General features: G+C 32.6%; 2 protein-coding genes across 4 annotated transcripts; one reads left to right on the top strand and one right to left on the bottom strand.

The window, feature by feature from the left end:
• Positions 1-456: 456 nt before the first annotated feature.
• Positions 457-8,962, bottom strand: LOC122403689 (probable leucine--tRNA ligase, mitochondrial). Its single transcript, XM_043407358.1, has 5 exons — positions 8,826-8,962; positions 4,270-4,477; positions 2,577-2,970; positions 1,614-2,491; positions 457-821 (listed from the first exon to the last, which is right to left on the bottom strand). The coding sequence occupies exons 1-5, from the start codon at positions 8,934-8,936 to the stop codon at positions 457-459; spliced, it is 1,956 nt and encodes a 651-aa protein (XP_043263293.1). The 5' UTR covers positions 8,937-8,962.
• Positions 8,963-9,162: 200 nt separating this feature from the next.
• Positions 9,163-10,660, top strand: LOC122403690 (60S ribosomal protein L13). Of its 3 annotated transcripts, none has more exons than XM_043407360.1 (4): positions 9,163-9,299; positions 9,746-9,895; positions 10,013-10,262; positions 10,337-10,660. In XM_043407360.1, exons 2-4 carry the CDS (start codon positions 9,753-9,755, stop codon positions 10,601-10,603), a joined length of 660 nt encoding a protein of 219 aa, XP_043263295.1. In that variant the 5' UTR covers positions 9,163-9,299; positions 9,746-9,752; the 3' UTR covers positions 10,604-10,660. The 3 variants fall into 3 exon arrangements, with proteins under 3 accessions (XP_043263295.1, XP_043263297.1, XP_043263296.1); XM_043407362.1 differs by having other exon boundaries at positions 9,272-9,295; XM_043407361.1 differs by lacking the exon at positions 9,163-9,299 and adding an exon at positions 9,451-9,468.
• The last annotated feature ends 2,883 nt before the right edge of the window (positions 10,661-13,543 follow it).

The raw sequence follows: 13,543 nt of genomic DNA on the forward strand, positions 1-13,543 counted from the left end.
TGGGGTTTTTCTCATTTTGCGGAGTTAAGGAATAAGTTTTCGAATATTTTTGGAATTTTCATATATTCTTCATCAAAATACGCGTTGATTGCATCTTGGAAAATTAAAATCCTCCAATCTGTTCAGAAGTTATAACGTTTTAAAGATACGCGCGAAATTTCGTAGAGACATTTCTGGCCTGAAATCATATTTTCGGTAAGGAATTTTTTTCTCGAAAATGCGTAGAATTTCGGGGGTATGTGTAATGACCAAAAATGATTGTGATCGACCCCTGCAACCGAAAACAATTTTTTAATAACTTTTTAACGAAGCCTCAGTCAAGAAATTAATATTCTTGATTTTCGTCTTATTTCGGTCTCTAGAATCTCCCATTAAAATTTTTTCCAGTGGTGACCGAACACCCTGCATATTATTCAATATTTAATAAATAATTTTATAATAATAAATAGTTTTTATTCACTTACTGTCATCGCTCCAATTTCTATTTGAAGTTGGTGCTACATCACCTAATATTAACAATCTAGTTGTATCAATTCCATATTTGTCTATTAATTCAAGAGGATTGATGCCATTATATTTTGATTTAGACATTTTTTCCCATGAGACGACTACAGGTATCTTGGTATCCTTTTGTATATATTGTTCTCCCTTTTTTTCTACTTCATCAGCCTTCAAATATTTCCCTGTACTCTGTATTTGGAAGGTTTTACCCATTACCATACCCTGTACAAGTAATTGCTTAAATGGTTCTTTACTAGGCAATAGTCCTTCCGAATGTAAGAAGTGACTTATAAATCTAGCATAATATAAATGCAACGTAGCTGAAATTATATATTATCATTTAATAATTTTCAAATATTAAAACACTTGGCCAAAACATTACTTTAAAAATGAAACTTTCTACTTCCACGTCGAAATTCAATTTAGGGATGTTAGAGTAGAGAATTCTAATTTTAAAATAATCATACAAAAATTATTATATGATTTTTTTTCACGAAATTACAATAATTCAAACATTGACAACGTTTTCACCAAGTGTCTTAGTACTTACGTTCAGTAGTATACATATAAATTCTTTATACAGGGTGTTACGTTTAAGTCAGAATGGTGGAATATCTCACAAGGCGTTGGTGTTATTAGAAAAAGTTTTCTACTAAAATTATTTGATTTGAACGACCTACTATATGACTATTAGATTAGAACTTGCCCACATCTTGGTATTTTGATGACATATATTATTAATATAAAAAATACATTCGTCTGTTATTATCACAAATAAAGCCTGGATCATAGGCAATATTTTCAAATATTTACACTGAAAATTCTACTTGTGGTCTAAAATCTTATGGAAACATTTTATGAACATCTTAAGAGGTTTCAAATTATTTTTTTTACGGATTTCATGAACAATCCGTGTTGAAAGACCATAATTAGCTGCCATATTACAAATAAATGTCTATCGCTAAACCTACACAAGAAATATTTACAACGTGTCCCTTCAAATCAAATAATTTTTGCAGAAAACTTTTTCTAATAACTCCGATAAGAGATATTCCACCATCTCACTTAAACGTAATACTCTGTATATGTGTAAAGGTACTAAAATTACATACCATGTTCTTTTCCACCTACATAAAGGTCAACGGGAAATATTTCTTTTACTTTATCAATATCAAACATTTCTTTTGTATTTTCTGGATCAATGTATCTCAAAAAATACCATGAACTATCTACAAATGTATCCATTGTATCTGATTCTCTAGTTGCCTGCCCCCCGCATTTAGGACAAGATGTATTTAACCAATCTTTAGAATCGAGCAATGTACATCTTTTATGTGAGAATGTAATCTTTGGTAAAACAACTGGAAGCTGATTGCGTGGTACCGGTTGAGCTCCACAGTGCGAACAATGAATAATTGGAATCGGTGTACCCCAATATCTTTGTCTAGATATTAGCCAATCTTGCAGCCTTGAACCAACTCGATATCCACCAATATTCCATTTTCTTGCTTTAGATAATACCTCTGACAGTTTTTCTTGTTGTTGTTCGTAATTTTTTATCGAATGCCGTAGAAATTCAATTCCAACTGTTTCGGAGAATGTATAATCACTCATCGAAGCAGAAGGTATACCAATATATGTATCTCTGAAAGGTTCAAATGTAACATTATCTGTTACAAATACTGGCAATTCTTCTCCATTGAATGGATTTAATGCTTTAGCATCCAATATTTGAATTTCTTCGTTTACGTCTTGACAATACTCGGAATAGTTTAACATGCTTTTTGGCGATACTGCAACAAACTTAGCATACTCGATAAATTCTGGAGTATCTGTCCAAACATTTATCGTCTTTGGATAATTTGGAATATTCGATATTAATTGTAATTCAAAACTAGTACCGTTACATTCACCTAGCCAATTTTTTTGAATTTTTATAATGTCTCTCCATTCTTTTAACGTTGGATCATTTAAACCTTCTAACAGTGACCTATATATAACAAATTAATAATATACATAATTAGATATCGTTGCTGTTATCATAATATTTTATAATGGTAAATTAGTTTACTTACTTTGCAAATGGTGTCGTTTTAATGAACCATTGATTCAACAATTTTTTTTCTACTTTTACACCCGATCTCCAAGAATAATTATTTGCATCGACTTGTTCATCCGCTAATACAGTTTGATCGACCGGATCCCAATTAACAAATGATTCTTTCTTATAAACCAAATCTTTTTCAAACAGTTTCAAAAATAACTCTTGCGTCCATCTGTAATATTCTGGATCGCTTGTTACAAATTCTCTGTTCCAGTCAAAATTATAATTCAACAAGGTTAATTGATTTCGCATTACTTCAATATTGTCAGTCGTCCATTGTGAAGGATCAATTTGTTTCTCAATTGCAGCATTTTCGGCAGGTAATCCAAACGCATCCCAACCCATTGGATGAAGAACATTATATCCTAATATTAATTAGAAATTTGTAAAATGAGATATTAATTGAACATTAGACAGGGTGACAAACTCCACAAACATGTTCGGGAGGTATGGTGTTTTTTGTATGGCTTTTACAATGGCAATGGACGTGCTGCTGTAGCAGAGTATCGTGAACGATATCCATGTCGCAGGATCCCTCATCGCTCAACGTTTGCAAATGTTTGTGATTGTTGTAAAAGAACTGGTTCCTTTCCACAGCGAAAGACTAAACGCTGTCATGTTGATACAAGAAGACGTACTGATCAAGTCTCGAATGTGATACAGAGAGATCCAACTTCAAGCGTACATAGGCTTTCATTGACAACCAGTGTACCTTGTACTTAAGCATGGAGAATACTTAATTCAAAAGGTCTTCGTCCCTATCATCCACAAAAAGTGCAACATCGTTTGCCTAGCCATTATGCACGTCGGTTTGAATATTGTGAATGGCTTTAATCAAATCTGAATATTTTATTCATAGACGGAGCCACCTTCACTCGTGATGGAATAAACAATTCTAAAAACTCTCACATCTGGTCGTATGAAAATTTTCTGTAAATGTATGGTGTGGATTACTGGGTAATCGTCTCGTTGGACCTTATTTCTTTGAGAGTAATCTAACTGGTATAACTTACAGAAATTTTTTAAAAAATTACCTACCCCAATACTAAGAGAATATCCCACTAGAAACACGACAACACATGTGGACGCAACATGACAGTGCACCTCGTCATAATGCCAGAAACATAACAACAATGAGACTTTTCGTGGTAGATGGATTGGAAGATATGGAGCTGTTGGGTGGGCCCCTCGATCTCCTGATCTAACCCCTCTAGATTTATTTCTATGGGGTTCCATGAAGTCGAAGGTGTATTTAAATCAAAAGCCTAATACATGTGACAAATCGATAGCAAAAATCGAAGATGCAACTTTTGCCTGTAACAGTAATCTTTCAAACTCTTCAGGAGTTCAATGGATGCAGTGGATGCAATCCATGGAAACACGCTTAGCTGCATGCATACGATCAAAAGGTAACCATTTTGAGCAATATCTTTAAATTACTTTACGTACTGTAAATAACTGCAAAACATAATTGCGAATAAATGATTATGTATCTGTGAATCACACCACTTTCCTTTCATAATATCCAAAGCGAAGACGAAACGATCTATGGTGTATATAACATTTTTTGCTCACAATGACCTCAAAAATATGTTGGCGAAGTTTGTCGGTTGAGATCTGGAACACCCTGTATACTTATTTAAACAATTTTTAAAGAGACTTGCCTTTCATTCTGTAAAAGCGAGCAACAGTATCGCTTATTGTATACACTCTTACATGACCCATATGAAGTACTCCAGAGGGATAGGGAAACATCGAAAGCACATAAAATTTTTCTTTCGCAATATCAAATTCATCATATGTGTACAAATTAATTTTATCCCTCCAATATTTTTCTATTTCTATTTTCACAGAATGTGTAGGTTCTACATTCTAAGATAACATTTAAATTATAAATATTTTTAAAAAAAGAAAAAAACATAAGTAATACAAATCTCAACACTATGCAACGAGTAATTTTAATATTCGAACACATAACAAAATTTATTTTGTTACTTTATAATTTTGTCTATGATGAAAAATAAAATAATTTAATTATATATTACATTAAAGTATTGAGTCTAGTTAACAAAAGCATAAAATTTATTTATTTAATTTACAATATTCTTATTCTTATCATAGACAAAATTATAAAGCAACAAAATGAGTATTGCAAAGTGTTCGCATATTAAAGTTACGGTATATTCCTAGCAAACGGCCCGTTCACCGATCGGGGTGAGTTTATACGTCATTCGATTCGTCCAATTCAATACATTATTGATATGCATTTCATTATCTGCGGAAACCCTAGATCTGGGTTAGGTCTGGATTAGATCTGAGTTAGATCTGAGTTAGGTCTGGGTTAGGTCTGGATTAGATCTGAGTTAGCTCTGGGTTAGGTCTGGATTAGAACTGAATTAGATCTGGGTTAGGTCTGGGTTAGGTCTGGGTTAGTTAATAATCCAAATTATCTTAACCCTTTGCACTCCTATGTCGAGTGTGATACGACATCAATTTTGATCTCAGGAGCACCTTCGTCAAGTCTCACTCGACATTCTTTCAAGTCCGCACCAAACAGAAATCATACACTTGGAAATTACAAAATACAACAACAGTGTAAATAAAACACTTATTTTAACAGGTAAATTTCAAATAAAACACTTAAAAGCATTGTTCGTCAAGTCCCATTCGACATTTTTTCGAGTCCAAACCAAATCATACACTTGGAAAATACAAAATACAACAACAGTGTAAATGAGAACTAACCCAGACCTAACCCAGACCTAACCCAGATCTAATCCAGACCTAACCCAGATCTAATCCAGATCTAATCCAGACCTAACCCAGATCTAATCCAGATCTAATCCAGACCTAACCCAGACCTAACTCAGATCTAATCCAGACCTAACCCAGATCTAATCCAGATCTAATCCAGACCTAACCCAGAACTATTGATAAATTACAGTTTCTCAATGAGCTAAAGTAGTACTTATTATTCGAATCTTTATGCAGTGATACTTGTTCTAACAAGTTGTTTATTTTATTTCTGCGCCCTAAATTCATAATATTATAACATAATATTAAAAATCAATTTTAAACAAATTTCTTTACACATTAGTTATTCTTTCACGATGCAGTCATTTTGACTGCTTTTGGGTAATATAGGTATATACTAAGTTTCAGTATTTCTAGTGTTAATATGCATTTCATTATAAATTCGTTATTTTTTTATAAACTTGTCGTAAAGTTACAGTAAAAAAGTAAAGTTAAGTATATTTTGACAAGTCCACAGGTGGAAACAAGTGACTGTCGTTACTCTGTTCAAAATGCTAGGTAGTCAAATGCTGATTTGTTAAACATTTATTGAATGAAATTTCTACTATTTCTGCTAATATTTCATTGAATAAATCACCATTTTTCTATTAGGTACATTTACTAAATACATAATGGCTCAGGCATTCGATGAAGTTACTCTTCTTAAAAATATAAAATATTGATAGTATTATATGTTATAAAAAAGATTAAAAAATGTGTAGCATGCCTCCAAGTGGTTTCAATTTAATTCATGTAAGCATCAGTAATAGGATCTTCAAAATTGACGCTGTGATTAATTTTCAAATGGCCTCTGTGATATTTTCTATGACAAAATGTTGATTCATCAATCTCGACAATCTACTCTACCCTTCCAATTGCTGAGCAATATTTTTATTTAATTTTAGTTACATAATAATATGACATTGCTCATAATTATATGTTAGTATATATGTTAATTTTAAAACATCTATAGCTGAGTTTGTTTTTAGAAAACCATGTTCTTTGCTTTGCAAATATCTTTATATTACAATGTCTTTTACGTTTAATTTGATTGACATATCCTGGAATAGTTATCCTGCATTGCCAATTTTCATAACATTCCCACGATGCAGATAGTACAAGAAACAGAAGAAAAGCAGAAATTGTTTCAGTAATCATTTGTTTCAACTGTCATTTCTGATTTTCTTCTGTTTCTTGTACTTTGTGAATTTTGTTCAACCGTGCTATAAAAATGACCGAATTAGTAGTTCCAGAAGTGTGGACCTTATTTAAATTGCACGAATTTTGTAAAAATAAAGAAGCTTTATTAAAATTTTTGCAAGATAAAAAGTTGATTGCCAAAAATCTTAATTGTCCATGATGTGGAAATGCAATGAAATTGATAAATGAAAATTGGCGTTGTAGAAAAACAATTGCAGCATCTCTTAGTGCTTGCAAACGAAAGCGAACTTGTGATGTAAAAATATGTGTAAAACGTGGAACGTGGTTTTCAAAAACAAAGCTTTCTTATGAAATGGTATTAAAATTAACTTACATGTTAGTCCATAATTTTGATCAATATCAGATTGTACGAGAATTACAATTGAATAAAAATACTGTTTCTCAATGGAATTATTTTGTAAAACAAGTTATGACTGATTGGCTACAACATTCATGCGAAGTAGTTGGCGGACCAGGCAAAATAGTAGAAATAGACGAATCTAAGTTCGGACAAAGAAAATATCACAGAGGTCATCGTGTAGAGAGACAATGGGTTTTTGGAGGCATAGAAAGAGGAAGTAGAAAAATATTCCTGGTGCCTGTTGAAAGTAGGGGCACAGAGTCCCTGCTTTCAATAATTAAACAATGGGTGTTGCCTGGCACAACAATTATTTCAGATTGTTGGAAAGCCTTTAACATCTTAGAGAAAGAGGGGTACAAACATCTTACCGTAAATCACAGCTTACATTTCAAAGACTCAGAAACAGGCGCTCATATAAATACGATAGAAACTACGCGGAGGCATAGTAAACACTTTTTGCCTGAATATTGTCGGTTAGTATTTGTAATTTTGCACGTTTTTTAATATTTTCTGTAACATATAATACCATAAAATTTTCTATTTTTAGCAAAAAAGATAATTTCATTGGTTATTTAACCCTTTGCGGTCGTATGTCTACTCTCAGCCACCAAAGCCTTTTTACCGTTCCGGTCGTATGTCTGCTCTCAGCCACCACAGCAAGGAACTATACGAATCGTATACTGTATGCATTCATGTATCAGTTTACACTTTTCCTATACGAACCTCAATGCCTAAAGGACCTATTCACGAACCAATACGATGCTCCATCAATTGGAGATAACGTAATCTAATGTACACAAAAGTTGTAACTCGTCATGCAAGACGCAGTGGCGAGTCAGTCGTCTTTTGAACGTAGTGAAATCGACAACGTTCGACGATACCTTGTAGAATTCCAAAGAATATTTTATAAATTGTATTTAACAGTAATTAGACATTCTCTCTTTTTAAAATATTCCAAAATAATTCCCCAAAATGCGATACATGCACTCGAAAACCTGGCCTGCATGTTGGAGAGTGTTTTGAAAAATATCACACGAAGGAGAATTATAAAACATAATTTTTAAACGAAAACATATCACAAGATGAGTGTATTGAATAAAGATATATCTAAAGTTCACAAAAGAATTACTAAAACTCGTTTATACATCGTAAACTTGCGTGTTATGTATCCTTGCTTTATCGATGGAAATTAATTCCGACCAGTACGATAACAATCTCCAAATTTAATCCGACCGCAAAGGGTTAAGCCACTACATATTTTACAAATTTTCCAAGCAAGGAAAGGATGATTTATTTAACCAGCTATTAAAAGAAATTGCAGAAATTTCATTTGGTTCTACGGAAAACCAAAATATACCAGACCTAGATGATAATGAAATTTAATAATAAAAAAAAGTTAATCCAACGCACTGCATACAATAGTAATTTATTATATTCTCTACCCGTAAACACTGTTGGGGAGGGGAATTGTTGCGGCACATATTGTCTACCTGACCGACTCATGCAAAGTCTATCCGTAACAAAATGATTTTTATGCATACGCATTCTACAAATTCCCGTTCGACAATGTAGCATTATCAAATTAGATCAATCATTTATATTTGTAACATGAACATAACAACGATAGTCACTTGTTTCTATCTGTGAACCTGTCAAAAAATGTACCTAACCTCACTTTTTTACTGTAACTTTACGACAAGTTTATAAAAAAATAACGAATTTCCGCAGATAATGAAATGCATATCAATAATGTATTGAATTAGACGAATCGAATGACGTATAACTCACCCCGATCGGTGAACGGGCCGTTTGCTAGGAATGTTCCAAAGTTACTCACTATAGGTATTTACAAAATAAAATTTATACCGAGAAGAAATTTACACCGGTTGAAGCGCATCGGTTAATGATATAATTAATAAGAATATGATTCTTATAACATGGAACTAGATTTCTGCAGAATGATTCTGTAAACTTCATTATTAATGTTAATTATTTAAATATTTATGTAAATACTATTTTTTAATTGTATCATAATATTCTAAATTTGTATCGAGTAAGTTCAGACCGACAACCTCATCCTACTAATCTTCTGAGGTTCTGGTTCCGAGTTACCGAGTACTGGACTACTACTTCAATAAAATATATTCTATATATAACATCTAATACGAAAAATATTTGTAACGTGAATTGTTAATTATCAATACTTGCTCGTAAAAAACTAATGTAAATATAAAAATAAGTAACGTTTTATTTAACAAATGCATATCAATTTATTACAAAATGCAACTTCCGGTTCGTTGAGTTGATTTCTTTTCCGGTGTACACCGTATAAACAAGTTCGTGAGTAATATTTTCCGAGTAAAATCCATCGAAAAATTTAACATCTCAAATTAATACTTAACGTAACAGTGAAGAAATACTGTCGTTTATATTAGTAATTGTGATCAAACAGTATATTTGTTATTTTATAGTTTAATAAATGTAATCATGATTTGACGTTACTTGAGAGGTTACGTTCTCATAGATTTTTGTCACAATTTAACAAAATATACTTTTTAAACTAAGAAATAAATACTTAATGATTGTATTCGTACAAGACGATAGTAAAAATATGAAACGTTATATGTTATAACGTATTAAATTATTTGTTTACAATTTGAATCAACAACATATTTCTAACCCAATTTGTAAAAGTAATATTAATTTCGTCGGAAATGTTTAAGAGATAAGATGAATTTTGCAAAATATGTTAGAAATAATTTGTAAAGTTTTTATTTCTGTTTTAGTTCGATCATGGGTAAAAGAAATAATATGATCCCTAACGGGCACTTCCATAAAGACTGGCAAAGATTTGTGAAAACTTGGTTCAATCAACCTGCTAGAAAATATCGCCGCAAACAAAGTCGTGTAAAGAAAGCTCGTTCGCTTGCACCAAGGTGAGTAAAGTGTATTAATTTAATTTTTATGTTACTTTGATCTTTCATAACTTAATTGTATAGTATTTTTTATTCGATTGCTTTGTTTACTATTAATTCAAAAGTTATTTTGTTCAGACCTGTAAAACTTTTGAGGCCTGCTGTTCATTGTCCGACTTTCCGTTATCACACAAAAGTTAGAGCTGGCAAAGGTTTTACCTTGGCTGAAATAAAAGCTAGTGGTTTGAACAAAAGGTTCGCCAGGACTATTGGAATTGCGGTAGATCCTAGAAGACGAAATAAGTCGATCGAATCTTTGCAAACAAATGCTCAAAGATTAAAGGAATACAAATCGAAATTGATTTTGTTCCCATTAAATGAGAAAAAAGTATGTATGTCTACAAAAACATATTAAACGCATAAAAAAATAAAATTAACGCTATGTATTATTTATAAAAATAGCCTAAGAAGGGTGAAGCAACTGAGGAAGAAATGAAAGTTGCAACGCAAGTTACAGGAGAAGTTATGCCAATAAGGCATCAAGCACCGCTCAAGGCAATGGCACATGTCATTTCTAAAAAGGAAAAGAAACTCTGTGCATACATAACTATCCGTAAGGCTAGGGCTGATGCTAGATTAGTTGGAATTCGTGCAAAGCGTGCTAAAGAGGCAGCAGAGAATCCTGATGATGTCACGAAGGTTGCTAAGGACAAAAAGCCTAAGAAATAGGTTTAAGGTTTATGTTCTTATATAAATACAAAAAATAAATTATTCTCTAATGAGAAATAATTTTCTATTTATTACCTTACCGCTACAACAAATTTACTTTCTTGATTGTTATTGAATGTAATTTTTAATGGAAATGCCCACAGTATACAAATATATTTTTGTATTTCTTTCGATTGCGATTCATAAATCGCAGTAAAATCGAAGAGTAGATCTACTAACGAGGGTACTTTATACTTAGGGATATTCGCGAATTGGTCGAGGAATGTATACAGGGTGTTCGTTCACCCCTGGGAAAAATTTTAATGGGGGATTCTAGAGGCCAAAATAAGACAAAAATCAAGAATACCAATTTGTTGAAGGAAGCTTCGTTAAAAAGTTATTAACGTTTAAAGTGCGGTACTTACTGAATTTTTTTTTCGAAAATGCGCAAGATTTCGCGGGTATGTCTATTCACAAAAAATGACTGTAATTGAACCCCGCAACCGAAAATAATTTTTCCACAATGATTTGCAACTTTTTAATTTTGACGAATAATTTCACACCTTCTCTATTTTTTTTCTCGAAAGTGGGCAGGATTTCGTGGGTATGTCTAATGACAAAAACTGATTGTAACTAACTCCCGCAACCGAAAATAATTTTGCCAGAACGATTTGAAATTCTTTTTTCCGTTGAAAAATTTAGGCACCTAATTAGATTTTCAGTAAGGAATTTTTTTCTCGAAAGTGCGTACGATTTCGGGGGTGTGTGTAATGATATAAAATGATTGTGATTGACCCCCGAAATCGAAAATAATTTTTTTAGAACGATTTGAAATTTTTTTTTCCGTTGAAAAATTTAGGCACCTAATTAGATTTTCAGTAAGGAATTTTTTTCTCGAAAGTGCGTACGATTTCGGGGGTGTGTGTAATGATATAAAATGATTGTAATTGACCCCCGAAATCGAAAATAATTTTTTTAGAACGATTTGAAAAATTTTTTTTTCGCCGAAAAATTTCAGCACCTACTCGATTTTTTTTCTCGAAAGTAGATAGGATTTCGGAGGAATGTGTATTCACCAAAAATGATTGTAGTTGACCCTCGCAACCGAAAATAATTTTTCCAGAACGATTTGAAATTTTTGAATTTAATTGTTAATAACTTTTTAACGAAGCCTCCATCAACAAATTGGTATTCTTGATTTTCGTCTTATTTTGGCCTCTAGAATCCTCCATTAAAATTTTTCCTAGCGGTGGCCGAACACCCTGTATATAAGAATAGAAGATCGGTCGAGCGCTTGTGAAAGAACGATCCCTCTGGTGGCGAGTACTGGAGGTGACAACCCCACAAATCGTTATTTATCGCAGTTATTACAAAATCATAATCACGGTCGTGATTTAAATTCATTTACGACCATGATCGTGATTCTTTCGTTATGAGTTACAGAATGCTTATATGAATTTGTTTACTGTGTGAACAATAATAATATCAATTTTAAATTACGCTATGTTTTCTGCATATAACGTAAAACTTGATTTAATATTCAAAATAAAAAGTAACTCGGTTCTATTTTCATTACTTTATGTCAGTATTTTAAAAGGTAAAGTGTTACTTCGATGTTAATATCGTAATATCATTGTTTAAATGTGTTAAATTTATTTAAAAATTGCGTTCGTCCGGGAAAATAAAATATGAACAGATTTTTTATGAATTACGCCTATGTATCGGAACAACTATATAACAAGAGGTATAATCATTATTATTCATGGGCTGATTATAGTCAAAGTCTAACCGGACTTTGACATGAGAACATAAAACTTAAATGTAAAGGTTCATTTAAATTCATTCAGCCATTTATACTCAATCGTAATAATAATATACATATGTGTGCTCATACATGGGAATAAAAAAAATTTCTTTTTTTTCAATAATTAAAATATGATCAGGGGGTCTTAAAACGTGTATCTCCGTAAAATAAATTTTACAAAATTTTTTTTTCATTATGGGTACTTTGCTTATGTGCGCCTACATAGGTCGGAAAGTAAAAATGCCTGGGCAGTCGAGAATCTCGGCTCGAGAATCCAAATCGTATGCCGTTGACGGGAGGTCGGATTTCAGTTGTTAAGAGCGAGAAGGCAAATGTGAACCTTTCTCTCTCCACTCCCACGAGGCGGTCCGAAATTACTTCGGGCAGCTTCGGAGAATCGAGAAAGAGGGCATGCGTCAGTTTGCCTTTGTCGACTTTCCGAAACTCCACGAGCTCACGTACGCGTATCTGGCATGTGTGCGTGTGCACCCGGCGGTGCTTTTCTGGCATCTCTGGGACGGAGCAATGGTCGAGGGGGGCGAAGCAGCTCCGGGGAGCTGCAAACTATGGTCACGTGGTACTCTGATGCCGCATTGGCGATTGGTTGTGATAGCGCAAGCGCAATCTTATTCTCATCGAGTAAGAGTGAGTGAGAAGCAGTGTAAAAGGCAGTGAAAGAGTAGACTGGTGTTACTGTGAGCAGTAGCGTCAGTGAATTATACAGTTTTTTTTCTAAAAAAGACAGATATATATTTGTTTTTACAATGCTACTGTGCGTTGTAAAAGGGTGTAAAAATCGTACGGCAAGTCGTCCCGTTTTGGGAGAAAATAAAATAAATAATATAATTATTCTCTCATATCACCGGTAATTGTTATGAAAATGATTGATAATACACCCTAATCTCTTTATGCAATAGAAAAATAGATATTAACAGTTGTATAATTTATTAAAGGATAAATTACCAATATTTAGGGAATTAGATTAACATTTTATAATAAAAATTTTAATATTGCATTATAAGACTATGACCAATATTTAACTCTACGATGGCAAGTTATATGTTGCAAAATTCGTTAAATCATATTCTTAAGTCGAAAAAAGTGAAAGATAACCTTGTAGTTATATCTATCTATTCCTAAATAGTCATGTTTTATTT

Source organism: Colletes gigas, unplaced genomic scaffold (assembly GCF_013123115.1).
Source record: "Colletes gigas isolate AHSC1104 unplaced genomic scaffold, ASM1312311v1 Colletes_gigas_Sc00070, whole genome shotgun sequence".
NCBI lineage: Eukaryota > Metazoa > Arthropoda > Insecta > Hymenoptera > Colletidae > Colletes > Colletes gigas.

Bases quoted from the DNA above. Each gene is read 5' to 3' on its own strand.
- LOC122403689 (XM_043407358.1), bottom strand. From the start codon at position 8,936: ATGAAGTTTACAGAATCATTCTGCAGAAATCTAGTTCCATGTTATAAG. The intron at 2,492-2,576 runs GTAAGTAAACTA...TGTTATATATAG, and splicing joins AAAACGACACCATTTGCAAA to GTCACTGTTAGAAGGTTTAA. The intron at 822-1,613 runs GTATGTAATTTT...ATATAATTTCAG, and splicing joins TGTAGGTGGAAAAGAACATG to CTACGTTGCATTTATATTAT.
- LOC122403690 (XM_043407360.1), top strand. From the start codon at position 9,753: ATGGGTAAAAGAAATAATATGATCCCTAACGGGCACTTCCATAAAGAC. The intron at 9,896-10,012 runs GTGAGTAAAGTG...TATTTTGTTCAG, and splicing joins GCTCGTTCGCTTGCACCAAG to ACCTGTAAAACTTTTGAGGC. The intron at 10,263-10,336 runs GTATGTATGTCT...TTATAAAAATAG, and splicing joins TCCCATTAAATGAGAAAAAA to CCTAAGAAGGGTGAAGCAAC.